The 25086-nt window shown below is 38.0% G+C and overlaps 1 protein-coding gene across 1 annotated transcript in view; it reads left to right on the forward strand.

Annotated features, from left to right (window-relative positions):
• CNTN5 (contactin 5) overlaps window positions 1-25086 on the forward strand; it is a 264199-nt gene that overhangs the window by 51503 nt on the left and 187610 nt on the right. The window contains exon 4 of the mRNA XM_086481748.1: window positions 15039-15134. Within this exon, the coding sequence (XP_086337874.1) occupies window positions 15039-15134 (96 nt within the window). The remainder of the gene's footprint in view (window positions 1-15038; window positions 15135-25086) is intronic.

Raw genomic sequence — 25086 nt, forward strand, 5'->3', positions numbered from 1 at the left:
CTCATCCCTTTTTGACAAAAACAACTATAACTCTCACTGGAGTGGGGGAAAACAAACTAGTTTTATAATATATGATGATAACCATCTAGAACCTGATAGGTATGAATACGATACTCCTCTTGAAATGTTGCAGACTCACATACGTAGAATTTCACCCGTATTTTTTGTTAGTAAGCTTCTTTGTCTATGTTAGGTCCTTTATTAGTTACTACCTTATATTCAGGAACAATCCTTTCAGCACCTCCAGGGTTACTGATCTGCTTGTTCTAAACTATTCAGTGATCATCTGGCAATATTGCTGCAGAAACTGTTTCTCTGCAAGTACTTCATCTGTGGATTTTTTTCCTGATTTTTCCTTTTATATTCATTAATATCCAAATCATTTTTATATTATTTCATAATATTAAAGTCAGATCAGCCATCTTCATAGCTTCCATTTCACAGTCTGTGATTATTTGGTCCACCTCTGTATAAAATCCAGACGTTATTTTCAACACATTGACACTTCTGTTTTTCTGAGGGAGAATTTTCAATTCTTTCGTACAGCATATTTATTACAGAAGCTTGAATTCTTTCTTTGCTGATAAAGAAAAAAAAAATATTTAGTCTGCTCTGCCAAATGCACACCATATGCTTGAAATGGCTAGACTTTTTTCCTCATGTCCTGTTTTATGTCTGGCTCTCTCTGAATAAATGTTGCAATTGCTTTATGGTAGCTTACTCCAAGGGCAGTTCCTAACAGGTGTAGTTCCTCTAACAGAAGTTTTCCTATTATATGGATAATCCATGTATTTAGTGCTCAAATCTTCTCCAGCCTGAAATTTCTGGGTTTTAACCTCTCAGGGGTTGATTTTGCCCACATTACTCAATACGTGTATCACAGAACTTAGTGTTTTCTTGTGGCAAACTTTTGTCTAAATGTAGGCTTGTGATTATGGTCAATCACAACATTAAGACTTACAAGTGCTGTGTAATTCATTAGTAGTAAGACCAGAGGAAGTGTGGTTCTTTGGTGAGACACCCAGAACTGTCCTGTGAGAAGTCATCTGAACTTTCAGGATTTTTTTTAAAAAGGATTGCATAATACTATGGTTAGGTATGGCTGCAGGCTTAGATAGCACGATCTAACATTTGATTCTCTTTTGTATGTTGTATGGTCAGTAGTCCACAAGAGAAGAGAAGCTATTCTGCTATTTTTCCTCACTGCGTTAGTAATACTGACCAATTACCCATTGCTTCCATACCAACAGCTTTCACAGCTTTGATTGTGCATAGTTTCAGTACCAGAAGCTTGTGCCAGTGTTAAAGCTGGGACATACTTGGCCGTAATTTGCTTTGCCCTCGGAAGGTCAGTTAAAAAGAGAAGCAATTATTAGATTGCATAAAGAGATCAATCCATATCGTGGAGCATCTAACTGACTTAGTTCAGGAAACATATTTTTCTTTTATTTCTATTGATCAACAGGCAATAATATATAATTGTGACAAGTGATAAAGGAGTTTAAATGATCAGATGAACTACTGAAGGATTGCTGCCTGATGTACATTCCTAAAACAAAAACTGTGATTACTTCTTTGTGCAACCTTGTCACTACATGACAGCCTGCATAGTGCTACTGTGTCTTAATTCAGTTTCTTATATAAGTATGTTTGGTAGGATATAATTTTGTTAAGAAGCATAACAGTTTCAAGAAAGAGGAGAGGAGAGGAGAGGAGAGGAGAGGAGAGGAGAGGAGAGGAGAGGAGAGGAGAGGAGAGGAGAGGAGAGGAGAGGAGAGGAGAGGAGAGGAGAGGAGAGGAGAGGAGAGGAGAGGAGAGGAGAGGAGAGGAGAGGAGAGGAGAGGAGAGGAGAGGAGAGGAGAGGAGAGGAGAGGAGAGGAGAGGAGAGGAGAGGAGAGGAGAGGAGAGGAGAGGAGAGGAGAGGAGAGGAGAGGAGAGGAGAGGAGAGGAGAGGAGAGGAGAGGAGAGGGAGGGGTTACCACATGTTAAACAATCTCTCTGACACTAGCATGTGGCAGAATTAGAAAATAAGTGGCATAGAAGAATAACATCAGAATACAAAGAGAGGTGGGAGAAGTAAATGCCCTTTAGACAGCCAAGATCACATGAAATTATGAAACCTTCTACGAAGGTTTAACTTTACTTGTATGACAAATAAATAAATAATGTGCCGTTCATTGGCCACATTAGGTCGTTAAATGAACGGTCAAACCACCTTCACAGGGCTTTAATTGATGTGTTCTAGTTTACAGAGTGAAAAGGTTAAATTACATGGACAGTAATTCGTAGCCAGCTCAGCTGACTGGTGACAATTTATCTATCTTCATTGACTATTACTTGTTCAATTACATGCTCATATCCTAAACTGTGATTTACAGTGACTCATATCACCTTGATATTAAGTAGAATAACATGCTCCAATACAAACTGCCTTATTAAAAACATTACCTGGCATCATATGTAACAACCAGCTGCTACCTAGGAAATGCTCTGTGTTTGTAAGGCCTTCATTTCCAGTTGAGCTATTCAGCTAAGACCAAGGTCTTGTAGATTTTCTCCTTGGACGCATCCAAACAGTTAGTTATCTTGTCACAATTGACTATAGGTCATATTTGGCACCACAACTCTTAGAGAAGAGCAAATAAATAATTTCTGGGAGATTATGACCTCCTTCTTTTCTTTATGACAGACCAGAAGTGAAGTATGGAGGCATTTATACACATTAGTCTAGTGAAAAGACAGTGTTATGAAATGACTGGTCTAGAGTGAAATCAGAATTTGATATGTCATACCTCACAGAAATGGTGTCTGCAAGCCTCCAGCTGTTACCAGAACCTGGACAGTCATGCCATTCTCCAAGCATCTCTTAGATCTGAGCAGCAGTTCTCAGATATTGTATTTGTCCTAGTTCATGGACATATAAATTGAAATTCTGAAACAAAACACCCATTTATGCAAGATATAATTAAGTCAGAAACAAAAAAAAAAGAGTAACAACCAAAACGTTACCAAACACCTCAAGGTGTTACCTTCAGATCAGGGACAGTGGTAGGCAGGTTTTTCTTTCATTTTCTGCAGAGTCTTTGTACCACATTTGCTGGGGTTATGCCACTAAATAAAAATATCCATGAAGTTAAAAAAGTCTTTACCTGAGTTTGTAAATCTAGGTCACTTTTTTAGTCAGTAAAGAGAAATAATCAATTCTTGGGTAGGACTGATCTCTTCTTAAATTAGAGAACTAAACTAGGTCAGATGAAATAAAAGTCATGGAAATATGGTAGTATTCTGTCAGTGTAGTATTAAAGAAGCAAGATAGCCTTGAACGCAGAAGCTGGGGAAGTTGTAAAGATTTTAATTTAGGTGAGATCAGTGCCATCTCTTCTGAACCTGGGAAAGTTCATTTCCTTTGCTACCTTTCCCTGACAAAAATAATTTCATTTCTTAACCGTTTTATACCCTTTCTTCTAAAAAATTCCAGCTTTGGCAAAACAAGATTTGAAACTTAAAGAGGTGTAGAAGTATCCTTGAGGCTAAAGGTTGGCAATGTTGTCCTGCATAGATGGAAGTGAAGCCATTACACTATCTTTGGGACCAGAACCCACGAACTAAAAGTATTAAATATATATAAGCAATGTTTTACTCTTTAATATGAATTAGCTCAGTGAAATAGAGAAAATCTTATCCTTAATGACTTGTTCACACAGAGAGGTCAAAAAAGGTTTTTTCTCTGTGTTACTAGCACCGTTACTGTTCAGCCTCTTGTTACCCACCACACCTATATAGGGATTTTCCAATAAACTGTAGGGAGGAGTTTAGTCATTGTCAATTATATATGACATCATATGATAAGAAACTATACTGTGCTAGTTGTTCCATATTTAATCATGCAAAATCCTAACTGACACTGCTATCTTGAATCACTAACTGAAGGAAGGAAAAGTCATATCTAGTTGAAGAAAGTTACAACAAACAAAGTTTGCAATATATTCTTGAATATTTGGAATTAATTTAATTGAAAAAAAAGTGGCTAAAAGATGAAAAAAGAAATAGAGAAGAAGCACTCCTAAGTACAAACGAAAAAAGTAAAAATGTAGAATTATCAATATCATGTATACAGATTTGATATAGGTTAGTATACCACTCAGTGCCAGGAAGTTGTATTAAAAAGGATGCAAATAAAAATATGTGTTTCTCAGGCAGCAGATATCATTATGTAAAAAAAATGTGTTCACAAAAAGCCACATTGCATATATTACTCAAGTGAAAATCTATTTCCTCAGAAGCTCTTGAAATAGTACTGTTTATTGACACACATTATTTTGGTGATTAAATGTCGGCAACTGTATTTGAAAATCTTCCCTTTCATTTGTTACTTAAGCTTAATTGTTTCTTTCGTTGGTTTTAGCTGTTGCTTCTAAACGACAGATCATGAATAGAATGAAAGAATGAAAAAGGCTTAACCAGATTTCTATGTTTTGCCTTGATATTGCAGTATGCAGCTATGAAAGACAACTGAAAAGCATGCTGAAATAATTCTTGTGACATAGATATGTTGTCCCACATCAGATGAAACCTGACAGACAGAGAATGATTGTAGTTAATTAATCATAACCATCAACAACTATAACTGTAAATATCCCAGATATTGTGTAATTAACATGGAAAGATGAATCATATAGCAGCTTTATAATTGTCAACATAATCTTGTTATTTGATTCTGCATGTAAAAATTTCTTCTTCTAATTCACTTTGATCCAGTATTTCAGGATTTCTGAGTGCAGAAATCCTACTGAAGTTCAGGGAGATTTTGGTATCTACAAATTCTCTTTCTTCTTGAAGGCTCTGGGAAGAATTAAGCTTTATTAATGCTACTGATGGTATCATAGAATCATAGAATAGTTTGGGTTGGAAAGAACCTCAAGGATCATCTAGTTCCAACCCCCCAGCCGTGGCAGGGACACCTCCCACTAGACCAGGTTGCTCAAGGCTCCGTCCAACTTGGTCTTGAACACTTCCACGGATGGAGCATCCACAACTTCCTTAGGCAACCTGTTTCAGTGTCTCACCACCCTCAGGGCGAAGAATTCTTCCTTGTATCTAGTCTAAACCTGCCCTCTCCCAGCTTCTAACCGTTACTCTTCCTCCTATCACTGCAGGCCCTTGTAAAAAGTCCCTCCCCAGCCTTCTTGTAGGCCCCCTTCATGTTCTGGAAGGCTGCTAGGTCTTCCCAGAGCCTTCTCTTTTCCAGGCTGAACAGGTCCAACTTTCTCATCCTGTCCTTGTAGGAAAGGTGTTCCAACCCTCTGACCATCTCTGTAGCCCTCCTCTGGACTCAGTCCAAGAAGTCCATGCCCTTCTTGTGCTGGGGGCTCGAGAACTGGAAGCACTATTCCAGTGGGGTCTCACAAGGGCAGAGTAGAGGAGCAGAATCTCCTCCCTCTACCCGCTGGCCACACATCTTTGGATGCAGTTGAGCATATGGTTGGCTTTCTGGTCTGCAAGTGCACGTAGCATTCATTGTTGCTATTTGAGCTAGGTGTAACAAAATAAAAAATTCCTCAAAGCTCCCAATATACATAAGACTCCTGGGGTACCCTTCCATAAATGATTAAATTATATAAAAAATGTGTAGCTGGTCAACAGAAAACTGTGGAAGAAACATATCGATTTATATTTTATGAAAAATCTATGTAGGATCACTGGTAGTGAATTGAAATTTTGTTTAGATTTCATTTAACAATTATGACATAGCAAATAAAGGCAAATTCTATTTCTCGCCTTTTATAAAAGTTATAATTTTCTAATTAATGTAGTTAATTATAAATAATAATCTAATTTGTAAAGGAAATTAAAAAGGAAGAAGTATTATACTAAATGTCATACAAAAATTAATAAAACATTTTAGGAAATATTTTATTTATTTTATATTTTCACCAGGTTAATTATTAATTATTACCATAATCAGCTGTATCATGGTAGCATGTACTAGCCACATTTATGGATTCATGACTTCTCTATGACAGGATATGTAGAAAGTATAAGAAGGTGTTCTCTGCTTACAAGACAAAACAGCTAGACATAGACAACTAGATGAAAGTGGACAATAAACAGGGTAATACTACTAACTGCAGTAGATTAGGTATTTTTCAATTGTTATTATATATAAAAATACATCATTAAGGACAGAAAAAAAAAATGTTCTTTTAGTTAAACACTCCATTTCCTAGAGAAAATTTAGTTTAGGGATAATGAATCAATAATATATACATTATAGTTCATGCCGACAGCTTGGTAGAAAGTAAATTCTTCTTGCAAGTACACGCTCAAGCACCACCATTGTTTATAGATTCCTCAATGACTTCTATTTTTTTCTGAGTAAAACACTTTGTTGTAGTATCTGAGAAATATTCTGGAAGATGTTGATCTAAATATAAGAAAATACACCATCTTGCATCTTCTTTTCTTCGTCAACAGAAGTCTTTAAGCTTTCTCCTTGCCTCTCATCATCTTCTGTTGGCACTCACTGAAAACCTCTGTATAACCACCCCTTTTCCTTAAAAATCTTAAATGGCTCTGCAGATGTACAGAGATACAGGGTGGCTGGCCTACAGGCTTAAAATACATCATTGCTTCTCTGTACTGTCTATTGTGTCTCGTTATATTATTGCTTACTAACTTGTTTGAGAAAAAATGACCTTTTTCAGGTCATGTCAGAGTGATGATCCATGAAGGATTCAAAAGTTTTCTGGTAATAAATAAAAACAGCAGCACTGATAATAAGCATGATAAATTCTAAAGTACTTGATTCTTGCCCTTATTTTGTCACCTTAAAGTCATATGGTAATATGATTTTTAAGCTCAAGATGTATGCTTTTCCTATTAACCATGGTGAGATGATGTTTCTGTCATGACAAAAATCTTTTTGTCTGAGCTTCATTTCACACCTTTTATACTTAATATCTTTAGTATTAAAAGTTACTCTTAGGTCCAATGAATGGCTCTATTAATACTGTAAAAATAAGCCTCACCTATTTAATCTGGTATTCCTAGAAAACAGGTGTATGTGAATACAAAACGATCTGTTAATTTCCTTGGACATCTTGATATGCTGTGAGTATCGTATTTAACCCACCCAATTTAAAAGTTCCCTATACAATCACACTTGTCATTTCTTTTTAATACCCACCTTTCATTCTTCTATAGCCTGTGTTTATGGGCTATTAAACACAACACTCATACTTCCCATTGTTTAGAGTGTACAGTCAAACCACGATTTTGATTTAGGTTATAATGGAATTTTGAAAAACATGTTTTTAATAGAATTCTTTTCCCTGTAAATCTTACCTTTTTTAAAGAGCTACAAGCTCAAGGTCTATTTCTTAGTCCTAACTTTCAAGTACATGGAGAGGAAGGCTACTCTCTATAGTGGCAATGCAATGAATAAATTTGTCCTTGGCCTGACAGAAGAATTTTACCTTGTGTAGAGCTATTTTTATCTTATTGGAAATAATATTGCCTGCTTTATCTTCAGATATCTTCAGCATATGTCTTTAAACACTTTAATACTTATCATACGATATCCATTTTAAACTCCATAATAAATTTGCACGTAAAAAGTTTTAAATTCTCAGAATTGGGCTGGCAGAGGCCATTGTTCTGCACCCATCTAATTTCTACTTTAAAAGTTAATTGACCAGTTTAAGTCACTGGTAAGGAACTACAGAGCCTTCCACAGCTTCTTCTCTAGGTTACCAAGAAGTAACTGCCTAAAATAAAAACAAGATCTGTTTTTCATTTTTAGTTTTATCCTAATTTCATAGCAATCCCCAGTGGACTGCTGTCTGGGTCACAAAAAACATGACCGTTCACTGTTGCTCCCATCAGCTGCAGCCAACTGATGAACATAGGGAATGAATGATCCCTCCTATGCATGCCTGAAAAGCAGACTACAGTGAAGGTGAATTGAAAAGCTACTAAGTGCTAAAAATGCTCCAGTGTCTGTACAAGTCCCTCTGTCAACAGCAGAATATTTCCCCCTTTATTTAGTTGTTTATTTTGTTGCTAGTCCTGCAAAGATTTTCTGTTGCTTTGAATACCTTGAGATTTTTCTCATTTATTTTCCATTTTACATTACTGCTTTCACCTGCAGAAGTGTTTTATTTTCTGTTGGGTTTTATTTAAAATGATACTGAGTCATTCTTCCACAATGCACATGGATACATGGATGAGCAAGGAGCTCCTGGAAACACTCAAAGGGAAGAAGGAAGTTTACAACATGTGGAAAAAGGGAATGGCCACTGGGGAGGAATCACAGAATCAGAGAATGTTAGGGTTTGGAAGGGACCTCAAAAGATCATCTAGTCCAATCCCCCTGCCAGAGCAGGACCACCTAGAGCAGGTCACACAGGAACACGTCCAGGCAGGTTTTGAATGTCTCCAGAGAAGGAGACTCCACAACCCCTTCGGGCAGCCTGTTCCAGTGCTCTGTCACCCTCACAGGGAAAAAGTTTTTCCTAATGTTAATGTGGAACCTCCTGTGCTCCAGCTTGCACCCGTTGCCCCTTGTCCTGTCATTGGCCATCACCGAGAAGAGCCCGGCTCCATCCTCCTGACACTCGCCCTTTACGTATTTATAAACATTAATGAGGTCACCCCTCAGTCTCCTCTTCTCCAAGCTCAAGAGACCCAGCTCCCTCAGCCTTTCACCATAAGGGAGAAGTTCCACCCCCTTCATCACCTTTGTGGCTCTGCGCTGGACTCTTTCAAGCAGTTCCCTGTCCTTCTTGTACTGAGGGGCCAAGAACTGGACACGCTATTCCAGGTGCATATAGCAATATTGTCAGAGTATGCAGGGATGTAATGAGGAAGGCTAAGGCCCATTTGGAATTAAGTCTGGCTAGGAACATCAAAGACAATAAGAAGGGATTCTTCAAGTACATCGGTAGCAAAAGGACAACCAAGGAAAAATTGAGCCCCCTGATGAACGTGGCAGATGCCCTCGTAACAGAGGATACAGAGAATGCAGTTACTGAATGCCTTCTTTGCCTCAGACTTTACTGCTAAGGCTGGTCCTCAGGAATCCCAGACCTTGGACATAGAAGAAGAAGTCTGGAGGAAGGAAGACTGCCCCTTTGTTGAGGAGGATTGGGTAAGAGATCTCTCAGCTGGACTGGACACTCAAAAGTCCATGGCCCATGATGAGATGCACCCAAAAGTGCTGAGGGAGCTGGTAGATGTTATTGTTAAGCTGCTCTCCATCATCTTTGGCAGGTCATAGAGGACAGGATAGGTGCCTGAGGACTGGAAGAAAGCCAATGTCACTCCAGTCTTTAAAAAAGGGCAAGAAGGAAGATCTAGAAAACTACAGGCTAGTCAGCCTCACCTCCATCCCTGGAAAGGTGGTGGAACAGCTCATTCTCGCTGTTATGTATAAACAGGTGGAGGAAAAGAAGGAGTAGTCAGCGTGGATTCGCCAAGGGGAAATCACGTCTGACCAACCTGATAACCTTCTGAGATAGCACAACTGGCTGAGTGGATGAGGGGAAAACAGTGGATGTTTTCTACCTCAACTTTAGCAAAGTTTTGACACTGTCTCCCACCACTTCCTCATAGGTGAGCTTAGGAAGTGTGGGATAGATGAGTGGACGGTGAGGTGGGTTGAGGACTGGCTGAAGGACAGAGCTCAGAGCGTTGTGATCAGTGGTGCTGATTCTAGTTGGAGGCTTGTGACTAGTGGTGTTCCCCAGGGGTCAGTAGTGGGTCCGGTCCTATCCAATATTTTCATCAATTACCTGGTTGAAGGGACAGAGTGCCCCCTCAGCAAGTTTGCTGATGACACAAAACTGAGAGGAGCGGCTGACACACCAGAAAGCTGTGCTGCCATTCAGTGAGACCTAGACAGGCTGGAGAGCTGGGCAGAGAGGAACCTAACGAGGTTCAATAAGGGCAAGCGTAGGGTTCTGCACCTGGGGAGGAAAAACCCCAAGCACCAGTACAGGCTGGGGGTTGATCTGCTGGAAGGCAGCTCTGTGGAGAAGGACCTGGGAGTTCTGGTGAACAAGTCGACCATGAGCCAGCAATGTGCCCTTGCAGCCGAGAAGGCCAATGGTGTCCTGGGATGCATTAAAAAGAGTGTGGCCAGCGGGTCAAGGGAGGTTGGGAGGTTCTCCTCCCCCTCTGCTCTGCCCTGGTGAGGCCACATCTGGAGTCCTGTGTCCAGTCCTTGCCCCTCCCCCCCCCCCAATTCAAGAGGGCCAGGGAACTACTGGAAAGAGTCCAGTGGAAGTCTACGAAGATGATGAGTAGACTGGAGCATCTCTCCTATGAGGCAAGGCTGAGAGACCTATGTCTGTTTAGCCTGGAGAAGAGAAGACTGAGAGGGGACCTTATAAACACTTATAAATATCTAAGGGGCGGGTGTCAAGAGGATGGGGCCAGGCTCTTTTCAGTGGCGCCCAGTGACAGGGCAAGAGGCAATGGGCACAAACTGGAGCACAGGAAGTTCTGCCTCAACATCAGGAAAAACTTCTTTACTTTGAGGGTGTCAGAGCCTTGGAACAGGCTGCTCAGTGGAGTCTCCTTCCCTGGAGATATTCAAAACCCTCCTGGATGCAGTCCTGTGTAACTTGTTCTAGGTGAACCTGCTTTATCAGGGAGGTTGGACTAGATGATCTCCAGAGGTCCCTTCCAACGTCTACCGTTCTGTGATTCAGTGATTCTGCGATATGTGTGCTGAGAGAAACCCATACTTCAGCTCTTTTCAGAAGAATGGAGATAGCCACTGCAGAGCCAGTCATACTACCTGGCAGCTGCTTCGGACCAGGGATCTAAATGTTTTTCCCCAGCTTATAACTTCCGTCAAAGATCGAGTACTACATTGAGCTAATTAAACTTGAAGTATAAGTTGGACATCTAGAAAATGTCGACACAAACCCACTGGATTTCATGTCTTGCATCTTCACTAGCTCTGGAATTTCTCTACTCTTTCCCTTTCATAGTGGAGACCACTCCTGTATGACAGATTGTTCTCTAGTAACACCACATAACATTTGTTGAATTGAATTTTTTTTAGCAATAATGACAATGACGTGGCTCTCACCGTACGCACTCCATCCTAAATGTTCTTTGCTTATTTTATAAATATACTGCTAATACTACATTTACATTACAAATGATGACTTTCAAAGTGGTCAGGATTGTGTCTGATGTTAAAGAGTATGGAAGTCATGTAGCTAATATAGGAACTGCTTTGAAAATAATACACTAGCTAGTGCCACTAGCACTGAGATAAGGCTAAATAAATATAATCTTTCAGGTGTTCATGATAAGATGAACACCCACGGAGCACAAAAAGGAATTTTCTTATCAACCAGCCATATACATCAGCATAATATGAAGGACAGTCTCATTGTGTGTGGGCTGTCCGATATGTCACACATGTTGCGTGGTTACACTGCAGCAAGAATACTGAACCGATGGCCAGCACTGCTGTGTGGGAGATTACAATCCCCTATTCTGTCCATCCTTTCTTTTATTATTTGTTTTTTTAGAGTTTTTTAGGGAAATTGATAAGTATTTGAATACTTTTTTAGTAGTTATCTTTCTTCTTTTTTCGATATGGCTAGATATGAAATGACTGAGATTCGCAGGAAAAGAATTAAATTTTCCTTGTATTTGATTCTTCCATATTGGACTTATTACTTTGATGTGGGGGAACTGCAAACATAATCCTTCACCTTTCCTTCCTTTTAAGCTTTCTTACATTTATTTGTTTTACAGCTAAATCCCTGCTTTGGTACCTGTTAATCCTTTTTTTCACTGTATGCTAACAAGAAATCCAATTCAGAACTATCAGATAGCCCAAAAGAGCTGAAATTCAAAGCTTTTTTTTTTTCTTTCCTTCTTCAGTTTGAAATTAATTGTTTTGAACAAACAGAAACTTGAGTCACACATACTACTTTAATTTTTAACTAAAAAGGAAGATCCTTGTGTTTCATTTTGAAAAAAAAAAAAAAAAAAAAAAGAATTGTCCATCACAGTGCACATACAGAAGAGGAAATTGGAAAAAAATGTCCTGAGGTTGCTATAGCTAATTGGAAAAAAGCATTTATTCACATGAGGAAAAAAATAGCAAAAAATATAGAACTTTTACTTCTGCCTGTCAAGGTTAAAATTTAGATGTCACAATTTTGTGCTGACCAGCTTCCAGGTTGTGCATAATAGATAGTAAAAACTTAGTCTCAAGGATGAAAAAGTATAACCTAGGAGACACAGGATTCTACATTAAAATAGCAATATTTTATCTTCCTGGAGAGTTATGTAAATTACAATTTTTTTCAAGAAAATAAAAAATATTTTCCAAAAGTAAATTTTTTTTTTAAATAATTCAATGTTTCAAACTGAGTTTGGAATTGAAATCAAAAATTGAACTTGTTATTTAAAAAAACAAAACAAAACAAAACAAACAAAAACCTTTCCAAAAGACCTGATTATTTATTTCCAGGCTTACAAGAAACTGCAGAAACAGTCTGTGAAAACAAGTCTCAGAGACTTTTTTTAGAAGTAGAAGAGATTTCTTCCTTGTTCCCCTCTCTATATAAATTGCAGAGAATCTCTCCTCATGCTGGTATGAATTTTTACTATTGAACTCAAAATATTTTCAGTTATTCAGCTATCCAAATGTTTTCTAAAAAAACCCAATACTCTCCTTTTATAGTACATATAGCAGACTTGCAGTGTGGGTTTCAGGTAGTCAGTAGTATTAAATCTCTTTTCCTTATGTCTGCAACATAGGTTGTTTTTTTGCTCCAAATACTAGGCTAGGAAGTACCGCTATGATAATATCTATTCCAATACCCAGAGAAATGGCATATGTATTTCTCACCGAGCAGCTATTCTATTCAGAACATCTCAAAACATGTTGAAGCCATGGCACATCATTTCTGTCCACATTTTAAATTCACTGAGGTTTGTTCGTGCATACAGTCTGGAGCTTTGAAGGGATTTGAAGACTAAATGAAACTGCATGTTTTAGGATACCCATGCAGAGATGATTCATCATATTTTCTTGAGAAGGAAGGCTAAAAGAACAATTTTATAGAAATCCAGTGTCATACTTGCCTGAAAATTTGACCTTGAAAAAAATCCTAAGGACACACACTGTTTTTACAAGGATTCAGCAATAATGCACTAAAAAAGATGATTGTGCATCAAAATGTGAATCAAAATGAAAACTAAACATTGGTTTCTTAATAGACTGCAGAAAATATTGGTTGATATATCAGCTTCCTTTTCGAAAAATACAGGACTTAACACAAACATACAAAGTTGTAGACCCCAAGTTGCATGCAAGTAAAATCCAGAAATTCTTAACTAAGAAAACTTTTCATTGCAAGCTGTTCTCCCACCCAAAACAAGGGGATTGTGCAGGGATATACTAGCCTGCTACTTTCTAGATGTAAAATAATTACATTGTTACAGAGTATACTACCAGATAACATTCATTTTGTGTATTTTGGGAATATTGCCCTATTATTTGTCAAAATTCTACTGAAGCCTGTCCACCTTTCTCTATTCAGACATGATATCTATTGTTGAAGTGATAACACCTACTTGTTTTGGCCAAAAACAGTGTTGATTTAGATACATTTACATTTCAAGCTTCTGCCTATGCCCAAGACATCTTTAGAAATGTGAAAAAGCATTTGGAAAGATTATAAGTCTCTTCCTACTTTAAAAAGTGCACCTAGACCCATTATGAAATTCATCAAAGATCAACCCATATTACTCTTGAAAATCATTGAACTTCAGTTTTATGCACTACTAGTCATAGAGCAAGATATGGAGATTCAGCATCTGACAAAGAACTGTCAGCTGAACGCAGTTACGAAAGTAATAATTCTACTCAACCTATTCAAACTGTTTGGTGCTGCCTGGCTCATACCAGCACCTTGGTCTGTACACAGAAATGAACAGGTACAACTATAGGTCATTGAATGTCACTGAAAGATGCTCCCACTGGCTCCATCTGTTCATCTATTCATATTTCAGATCCTCATTTAGTGCCTGCTGAAGCTTCAGTGTCCTTTTCAAAGATATCTTTGGGTACCCTTATTGCCATGCTCTTTGCCTTAATCCACATCAGAGAGAACTATCTCTAGAAAATCCTTGAATGAATAGAGGCTTTAAATGGCATCGCTGGCACTGAGGAATGGATGAAGGCACCCAGTCTGATGGTAGAACTGAGATGTCCTATCTCTTCTGCTACAGATATGCTAAAGGATAGCTATTCACTTCCGACATGAATCCAGGCCCGGTGATCCTTGTGGTAAACAGAGTAATAGGATCTTCTGGTTTAGCAGCTGTAAATAAACACCATGAATTGTTCATGGCAGCTCCCTACAAACTCATTCAAAAGTTTTTGTACAAAAAGTGATATGTTCCTTATTCCTCTGCTGGAGGGAAAGTTTTGGAGGGAAAATACATTTACCCGCAACTGGATTGTGTTCATAACACTGGAGAAATTGAAAGGAAATTAAAAAGAATAAATGTGCTATAGACCAGATTTGGTTTTAGAGCCAGCGTGGCTGGTTTTCCCTTCTTCTCATCACAATATTCCGTGCACTGGCCAGATGATGCTAGCAAAATCATCGGTCTGGATGTTAGCCAGGGTGTTCTTTCCACATTTACTTCTGTTTTTCACTGTGTATGAATCACTTCTACTGGTGAAAAAAACCCAAACAGGATATGGCAAAAATAAATAAAAGCACTACTAAATATTTTTGTAAATGGTACATATATTGTCTGCTGCTTTTCCTTTGATACTGTGTCCAAGTGCACTAAAAAGAGTAATAAAGTGCTGATGCAACATGGAATATTTTGTAATGGAGACAGATTTATTTTTAAAGGCCCTCCTATTATAGATTAAAGTATGAAAAAAGGAACTGTCAGCTTTACAAGAGGAAATGAAATGTAAGTCTCAATAGACACAACATTTAAAATGTTTGGTGTGTAACTAAAATGATCTGTTCTTTTGATAGATCTGGGGAATTTTAGCGGTCGGACAAGAAGTGCTGTCTCTGTACGTGAAGGTCAAGGAGTTGTTCTGATGTGCTCCCCTCCGCTTCATTCACCAGGTACAGTAGGCTGCAGCTTGTATGCACGCTGGCCTTTAAAGTTTGCTTATTATGAAGTGCTCAGTATCTTCTTGTACAAGCATTACTGGATGCTCGTGTATTTGCAGAGCTTCAAAATGAAATATCCACTGTTCTGCTGACAGTTTTTGGAGTGTCAAAGGAGTAATTAAAGCTCATATGCTGCAAATGCCACCGAATAGCAGCAGAATTTCTGTTACAAGATTGTCTTATTCCCAGTATAAAACTTGAATGTAACAATAGTCTCTATGCCACCAGTAGTGAATATGCTGCCTTGAGGTCACAGAAGATTTCTTATAGAGTTTAGAAGCCTTCAGGAATTGTTCCAAATGTCAGTGTCAAGATACTGTTGTTGAATACAAATTGTCTTTTGTTTTCAGTAGTATAGCCATGATTTTGGTTGCTTCCTCTTGCTGTGTAGCTTAGTTTCCAGTACAACTGCATCATTGCTGGAAGTCAGAAATATAAATCCCATGAAAGGCCTGAGGACTTCCAAATGAAAGTATAGATATTCCTGAGAGGTTACATTTTTGCTTTTCAAATTGGCACTCCTGCAATGTCTGCAGATAGCTAAGTACATCTTTATATTTGCATATCGTGTAACACCTGGAGACACGATGCTAGACAGAATATCTTGTTTTTCAATAGATGCAGCACAGGCTATCCTTTTCCTCTTTGGGAAATGAGGTCTGTACTGAGGGGATTTTTTCTTCTTCCAAATTTGAGCCCTGGAAAAAAGTCACATAGTAGATGGAAGAGCTGCAAACCATAAAATCTGCTCTGAGTTTGTTAATGTGTTCGGTTTCTATTTATTCTGGAATGATTATAATTACAGTGTTAATGTTATCAAGGTAATTAATGCTTGTTATCTTCTGGACATCTCTCTGCTTTTCTCCCTTCTTGTTAGGGTTGCCTTTATACCTATTTCTGAGTTTGACACTGCAGTCTCTATGTGGTGGAATTGAGTGCATGATGTTAAGGCTTGATAAGTAAACTGCTAGAGAAAAGGTGTAGGCAGAAAAAGTGATAGACAGTTTCAACATGACAGCTGAATTTCATTTCCCCAAACAGAGAGAGCATAAGGATAGATGGGCATCAATAGTGAAGTAGACATAAACCTTTTAACAGCTGTCGTTCTACAAAATCCACCTTCTATGTCATCAGTCTGTTTATAGTTTTTTCCCTAAAATTATGCTTTTAAGCTTGTATTCAGAACAATTCCAATGCAACAGTAACACACACGTTGCCTTTGATGGTTAAAAACTAATGTCGTTCATTTTCATCAGTGGGCCAGCAAAATCCCTGCTGTGGAAACTACTGTGCTCACAGACAGCATTCAGTTGAGTTAGTTTATGTTGTTTGAGCTCTGTTATACTATGCCAGCAGGAAAATTACTTCCAGAAAAATATTTTGAGTCCCTGTTGGCATAATATTGTCACCATAGCTATGCCAGGAAACCTTCTGCAGTGTAGAAGAGTAATCATGGACAGCTGAAAAATTGCATTAATGTGCAGATGTGTCTTGGTTTGAAAGACAGGTGTCTGCAGAGGAAGGCAGGAACCTCCCTTGAAATGGAAAGTGCAACCCCTTTCCCTCCAAATTATTATAACTTTGAAATTAACGGGCCTTCAGGCAAAGATATGGGGAATAGGAATAGCAGTTCTTTACTTATATATATATATATAACACAAGGCAGGGAAAAAACAAACAACCCACTGGTTTACACTGACAGAGTCAGAAATACAACCTGACACCCTGTTAGGGTGGCAGTAGCAGTCCGATAAGATGATGGGTGCAGTCCTCCTGAAGTGATGGGTGTAGTTCTGTGGAAGCAGCAATCAGATAAAAGAGTCTGGTCTTCCTCCGAAGGTCCAGTGGTCGGCAGGTAGCTCTTGTCCTCTGGAACTCCAGTGGGGGAAAAAACTCCTCTGGGAATCCAGTGGAAGAAGGCTGCTAGGGTGTTCGGGATCTCAGTTTATATTTGGCATGGACTGCTTGGCTCCTTCCCCCCCCCCCCCCGGGCGGAGCATCTCACAATGGGATGGGGAGTCGTGAGGCAGTTCCTTGATGGGCCATTAACAGGAGATAGTCCAGGAGCGAGTTATCCATGGGTCAGGCGATAAGGCATTGTTGTGCCCATTAACAGGAGATAGTCCAAAGGGAGAAGGCAGGGAGCACCGTCCCACCTGGTCTCAACAGCTCCTGAAGATGGTAATAGAATAATTTTTTTTTCCTTTTGGCACATTTTACACTGTAACCTGGGACAAGATGTAAATACAAGATCTTGTGAATGAGAAGGGGACTTAGCCTCCATTTCTTTTGTTTGTCATGTAATGCAGAATCACATGCAATTTCCCTCCAGCTCACTACTTGCAAAATACTGAGGGGCTCTAAGTCCTTGTGGTATTGCAAGGGACTGCAAGTGGTATTAGTACAGCAGTTGGGAGTCTCCTGGGAAAGGGGACAGCTACCTCCCTGGGCCTTCCAAAAAATTTCACACCTGGTGATGTTTCAACAATAAGTCATTCCACAAGGCTTTTGAAATAGGGTAAAAGACATTAATGAAAGATGGCCGTCACATTAGAGTCAGTTTGTGAAAAATAATTTCAGACAAAAGCAGAACTTGAAGGGGGAAGTGTGTGAATTCAATTCTGAAATTAAGCAGCCAATATGAAATTTCTCTTCCAGCTACAGAACTCTTTTGCAGAACAGGAGAATTTCAAGGATCTGTGTGCAGGAATAACTAAAATAAATTTTTCAATTTTTTTTTTTTCTTTTTTTTTTTTAGAACATTCAGTTTCTGGATGCTCCATTTTAGTTTCTGTGTTTGATTTGCAAAGGTGATATTTTCTTCTAAATAGTCCTAAGAAATTTTGACCCTTAAAATCATCTGGAAGAAAAACTTTCTACTGAATACTAAACTACTATAGCAGATGTATCTAAGCTAAAGACTATTTAAGGCATGTTTGAAATATTTGAACATCTAACATTAACAAGATCATGAGTTATGGGGATGTTTTTGATAACAAAGAATTTTTTGTGGATGAACACCTCACACTCCGCTGTATTGATTTATTCACATTGATCAGCACTTTTAGAATAATTTTCACTTACTTATCCCAGGAGATAAATCTATGATACAACATCAAACCTAATCATTCTCCACAACCTCATAAGCAATTTGTCCTTCAACAGAATCCCATTCCTCAGCCTCTAAAGTCAATAACTACTTATACACTTGCCTAAGAATTTCAGGCTTGAGCCCTTTTAGAAAACGACAATACCACTGTGGGAAAAGAAAGATGACTTAGTGAAAGAACACTCTATTAAAAGAGGTACAGGTTTATTAACATGTTTTCAAAGAAAAGACAAAGTAAATACTTCTGACTGAATAATACCTACATTACATTCTCACAGAACACAATTCTAGAAAAATCTGAAAGTCTTTAAAAGGCACCACTGACTGAAAAAATACTACACTAATTTCTTTTGACAAGAATTTAATCAGAAAACAAGTTCCATATGTATACAGACTTGCTTTGTGTTTATTAATGTTGTGATATATTATCAAGAGGTAATGCAATAAACAAACACAACCTTGGGACAGATATAGATTATTCATATAGGTTTTCATTACATTGTTGTCCAAATATTTTACAGAGCAAATAAGGAAAAAAAAAAACCCACATCTGAAATATATTCAGAATATATGTAGTGTAGATTTAGAAGAGAGAATTATTTCTTGCTTTTAATAAATGGGTCTCTTAAGTTGTTGTCATCTTTTCTGAGAAACAGCTGAGTAGCAAAATGAGGGAGTTTTTGGGAGAGACCTTAACATCTCTTTCAGAATGGTGAAGAAAAATAAGTTCAACGAAAAGGATTTTGTGCAGATTCCTTATAACAAACAGCCACCAGCAGATTCTCATCTCCTGCTTTTCGTGGACCATTACTCCAAAAAAGTGCTGCCTCTGTCTTCATTGTGAGTCCTCTGTCATTTTAATGTGTCTAATCCAGAAGTTTTCCACTAATACTTTTTTTTGTTGCAAATCCTTAAATTATCGCTTGTTAAATATATTAATCATGGATAACTTGATCATCCATAAACATAACATTTTATCCTTTATTTTGTTTTCTTCCCTAAGCATAACATTTGATTCTTCCTCAGCCCCTATTATTTTTTTCTCCAAGATGGGTTTCCTAGACAGTTAAGTCTTAGGTACCCTTGCTAAATGAGAGATTCATTAATTAACAGCTGCTTAAATAACAAGCTTTGTTTGATGTCTCCATTTTAAAAGGCCTCTACTGCTTTTTTCCATAAACAGGATTATTGCTTTTCATTGTTGTATTCTAAAGGACGTAAATATAGGGTTTTATTCAGCCATTTAATCATCTTAATTACAAGGTTTACCATAGCGAGATTAAAAATGAATGAAAGATTTCAACCAGATTTACATGTTTCCCTCAGAATTAATACTTTCAGCTGAGCTTTTTAAGGCTTTTATTCAAAGCTTTCAGTATGAGCTTAATAGAGAATGACAATTCCCATTGTTAGAATGAGAACAGCGCTGATGCGTGCAGGGGAAGGCGGATGCGTGTTCCCTCCTGCCTCAGAGGGACACTGCTATCTGGAGGGAGCACTGCTGCATACTCTTTCCACAGATGTACAGATCCGTGTACAGATGTTAAACTATAATATTTTTTTATCTCTTTCTAAAGTAAAAAGCTGATCCAGTTTGGAAACCGTGTTATAAGCTGCATCTTTCATGCCTCCCCTTTAGTGTTATAAAACTGTACTTTTCATGAGAAATGCTTCACCAAAGATGATTAATGCCAGCACTATGAGGACCACAGTCCTTCCTGTGCATCTTCTGGGTGTCTGCATAGTATGCTTCTAGACTGGCAAGCTGCTAAAATAGAACTCTTTCTACCAAGGCCCAGGAGATTTTTGTCCTGTTCTTCCATTTCCTACACAGCTGTCCTAGTCTCCACATTAACTGCAGAAATTCACATCACATAATGGGGTTTTTTAAGTGGTTTTTAGCTCCTGCTTGGGTGTACTTTGGACATACACAGAAAACTACTCTGGAAGTAAACAGAAACCAATCACTTCTCACTGCTCAGGATCTGCAAAAGGAATCCGAAAGCTTCGTTTCCATTAAAACTGCAGCTTTGGACTGCAGCTCCACTACAAGTAGGAAACTGAGTCCAACTGAAGTGCAGCAATTCTCTAGCTAGACCTCCCCTGGTTAGGCCCATACTGACAAATTATACACAGAAATAACGAGACAGGCTCTAAATGACCTCATTCAGGTACAGGATTGTTAGGAGTAGACTTCTCCAGGCAAATTAGTTATGATAACAAGGTTGTTATATTGGGCTGGTCTGCCCTCAGTATGCTCATTAGCCTGTTTACAGGCAATTGGGTCAGGTATCTGCATGCAGAACACAGCAAATTCTGTTTTGAAGGCATCCATACACCCTCTGGCTTTGTATTTGCTAAGTTGGCTTCTGTGAATGTGATTCACAGATGTCTATGTATATGAAGGTCACAAGGTTACCTTAAGTCTGTGGATTCAGCCCCAGGATCCAGACACCTAACAGTGGCATTTCAGTGCACAATATTAGAGAGCTTCCATATTTATGTGGATCTAGCCATTACCAGTTTCTTCAAAAACATAGGAAGCCTGCATGAACTTAAATCTCTAAATTTCCATTTCTAGACATGACTGGATGCTACTGTCGCTAAGATTTCTTCCTGATCATGATTGTTCTGATCAATATAGTTCTGTATGTATTAAACAGTAAAGTAACATCCAGGTTTTTTTTTTCTATTATACATTTTTTCAAATCTGACTTTTCAAATCAGCTTTAGCATAGAAAGCTAAATAATTTGCTTGTCTCTCCAGGAGAGACCAGTGCGTAGGGGAAAATCACATTTCTCCTCTCACTTTAAGAACAAGGAGGCTCACAGTACTCCCAAAACAACATCTGGACAGGTCATACCTCCAACCATGACACTTCCTTAAGCTAAGCAGAACATCAGTCAGTAACTTCTATCAGTTGTTTGTAGAGGTGAATATGTATTAAACTGGCAAGTAGAACATTTCACATTCACTGGACATAACTGTCATGTCCTCCGAATTGCTAGGCTTTCTGGGAAGATAGAACTGTCCAATACCCTGAAGATTCTCCTACTAGCAAAAGTGACATTTAGAGGAACACTGAAGTTTGGGGGTTGTTGGTTTTTTTTTTTTTTTTTTCTTAAGACTTATATTAATATTAAAATGGGTCTCAAATATGTGTCCTAAACTTAACAAACAGTTGACCTGTAGTAAGGGGATCTATACTACGACGTACAGGGTACCCATCTTAGCTCTGTTTTCTTTCTCTCATAATTCCATGTCATAGTTTGTTCTTCACTCATTTTAATTCATTGTGGGAGCATGCGGCTGAGGACAGAAAAGTTTATATTAAGTCCTTAATATGTCATATATAAAAGACAAGATGGCGCAACTTCTCTATCACATGTCCATAACATATAAATGATCATAATGTACATAATAAATGTTTTAAAAACACTGTTTTGAAAGCTACGCGTATCAACAGAATTGGTTAGCTATGATGAGATGAAGAGTCCCCGCACTTCCCTCTTAGGCTTTACTATGTTTTTGTGTCTATTTGACTTGTACTGAATGCCAACAAAGCTTGAACTTTGCAATTCAATAATGGGACAAAATAAAAGTGTTAGAAGACAGGTTCATAGTCCTTCAAATCCTATACTCCTGTCCTAATTCTGGGATAAATCCATAGGATCATCTCATCTCTTCACCCACATTTTTCCCTGGAAGAACTATAAGGATTTTTCTCTCCTGCATTCCCTACATTATCACTGTTACTAGAGTGCTTTTGAAACTTTCTTGTCTAGTAACACTAATTCCCATGTGTGTTATCATTAATGTCCATGGCCCCTGACATGGCTCAATATAGGAATCTGTATTCTTTATCTGTGCAACTGACTGATGGCTTAGCCTGTAGTTATGGAATGTACAAACACAATTAACTTCTCCCTTTTTTTTTTTCTGCTATGGTCTTTTCATTACTCAATATATGACCAGTAATTTTGTTGCTGACTTCCCTGGAGCACTTTACAGAGTTTCCTTCCTCAATCTTGTTGAAGGTATGCATCTGAGGATATGAAATTTAAGAGTTCAGGAATAATAGAATTTTCTGTAGGGTAACATTGTAACAGCTATGTTTGCCAATGAGGAGTTACTCCCAGTCTGTTGGCAATGTGTTGTTATTAGATTTTAATTATATTTTAATGATATACATGAGCCCCAAATTCTAGGCAATGTCTGTATAGTAGGCATATGGATAAATAATTAGTATCAATATAAACTTTATTAAGATAGAAATCTAAATTTTATCTTTTTAATATTTTTTAAAAATAATTCCAAGAGTAATAAATGAACAGATATGCATTACTGGTCCAACTGTAGCAAATTCTCCCAAGGAACTTGTAATTTGGTATTTTCTTAAAAAAAGCTTTTCCTAGTGTTATCACTGATGATAAATCATCCTTACCCCCTTAAAAAGACTAATAATTATTTCAAAAAATACGCTAAGCTACATTGGAACTAATAGTTTAGTCTCCCAAGACCCACTGGATCACTCACTGGAGCTGTTCTTCCCCTCAGGGACTATGAAAATGTAGTGAGAGAAGGCTGGTTGACCTTGGCAAATGAAGGCAGTGCACAACATTGGATGAAGAGGCAGCCCCGGCAGGGCTCTGCTTAAGGGATGTGTGCTGTAGTTTCACAGCCACACTGTTGTCAACAAATATTACCCCAGCTGCCAGTTCAGGAGAATCAAAGTGAAAGGAGATATCAAAAGAGGGAGGATTAATTAATTTTTAAAATGCATTGAGTATGTTGGCCCCCAGGCTTGTGCTTTATTGCCTTTCAGGTGCCAGCTGCATGTGGTTATTTGTCTACAGCTTGACAAATGGGACAATAATGATGAAAATTTTCTTTAGTGGGCAAGCTCCTCTTCCCTAGAGACAAGTTACTAGCCTCTTACTGAGATGTCCTAACAAATTAGACATAACTATCAGGAACCCCTCAGTCTAGTAATTAAACAAGACAATATTGTCCTGCCAGGTTTAACAGAAACGTGTGCTCATGGTATCTCAACCACATTTCTGCAACTGGTATTGTAAAGGTATCAATTAATGTAGGAAACAGCTTTGCAAAAACTTTTTCTGTGGCACAGGCTATATAACTTCTAAAACAGCAGAAGCACAATATTAATAGATTTAAAATTGAACTAGGAAAGAGCAGTTCCAGTCACAGAAGTACAAGACTCTCACACAATTGACTCTCTCATAATAACCTCCCTATTAGAATCCATTTGTTGTTTAGTTCTGATGTTTTACTAAGCTGGTGGCTGGAACAATACCATTTTACAAACATGCCAGTTAGTTAAATGTCAGAATGCCCACTTTGTTTAAGACAGAAAATTCCTAATTAATCCAAATTACCTCTCCACTTCATACAATGGAAAAGAATAGAATGAGAGTGCACATGTTAATCATTGTAACTAAGGAGAAGAACCAGAAATACAATGCTGATCAGACAGCTGAAACAAGAGGAAACGTAAGAAGGAGGAAGAGATGACAAATGATTCATTTCTAAGGATCTGGAGTCTAGCTTTTTCTCTCCATTACCATGATGGGGAAATCTTAAAGGACTGAAAAAAGGATGAAAACTGGAGTTTTCAGAAAATGCAACTCTTCCCAGACTAGGCACGATTAACACAATTCAGCAGTGACTCTGGTAGAGATGACTACTGAAAATGTTAGGAGGTCAGACTTTGGAGAAAGCTTTGGACTGTACTGTTCTGAATCCTGTAATATATTAACAAGTTTCCCTATATAATAAAGTCAGTTATTCCTTATTTCGTAAGTATGATATGAAAGTGACCTTACAACCATTTGAGGTGATACAATGCTTAATGAGACCTAGATTTTCATATAGCCTTATTAAATCATTTCAGGAAGATTGTTTCAAATAAAGGAAGTGGTATGATAACAATTCTAGTTGGGATATTTAGTCTTCATTTTTCTTTTTCAAAGGTGAAACTAGAAATTGTTTAGAAATATATATCTAAACAATACATGTTCTTTTTTCCTAGCCAGTACAATTGTAACTGACATGAAGGTAGTTACAACTTAACAGTAAATACATTAAAGGAAATTATTTGGATTTTTCAAGGAGAAATGAATAAATATAAGCAAAATATCACAGAGTTCAAACAAAAATCTGAATGATTACAGCAAAATCCAAATCCCTGTGCAGCAGTACATGTGCATCCTTTATCTTCTGACAACAAACGATGTTTTCTGGAACAGTGACAGTGGAAAAGTGGCTTCTTTTTGACCACAATGCGATCTTTTTAACAATGTAATAATTAATACCACACTAAATTCTGGTAATTTGATTGCCCACTTCTATCTCCTGTGTTCTCATGCTATGTTCCAATATTGTTAAAATCATTGCTGATGACTTCATTAACCAGCTAATACAATTCCTGTTGTGTTGATGCCATTACCCTAGAACGGCGAATCTGTAACTGGAAAATTTCACTTCATTTATTGGTTTATTGAAGCATTAGTTTTCATATTTTCCTCTTTCAATAATTATGGAAGTCTTCTGTAGGAGACTTGAGGATAAAAATTCAGGAAGAAGGGAGAATGGAAAGATAGATATAGATAATACAGATGTAGGGTCTGTCTCAATTTGGCTTTTCCTGCAGAACCACAAAGTCCATTAGGAGTGTAGCAAACTACCATGTAGTTTCAATCCTGAAGAGTCTATTTTCAGCTCTGCCAAATGCAAGATGGAAGTAAAGAGCACTAACAATTTCACAGAGGATA

Source organism: Leptosomus discolor, chromosome 1 (assembly GCF_034619465.1).
Source record: "Leptosomus discolor isolate bLepDis1 chromosome 1, bLepDis1.hap2, whole genome shotgun sequence".
NCBI classification, from domain to species: domain Eukaryota; kingdom Metazoa; phylum Chordata; class Aves; order Leptosomiformes; family Leptosomidae; genus Leptosomus; species Leptosomus discolor.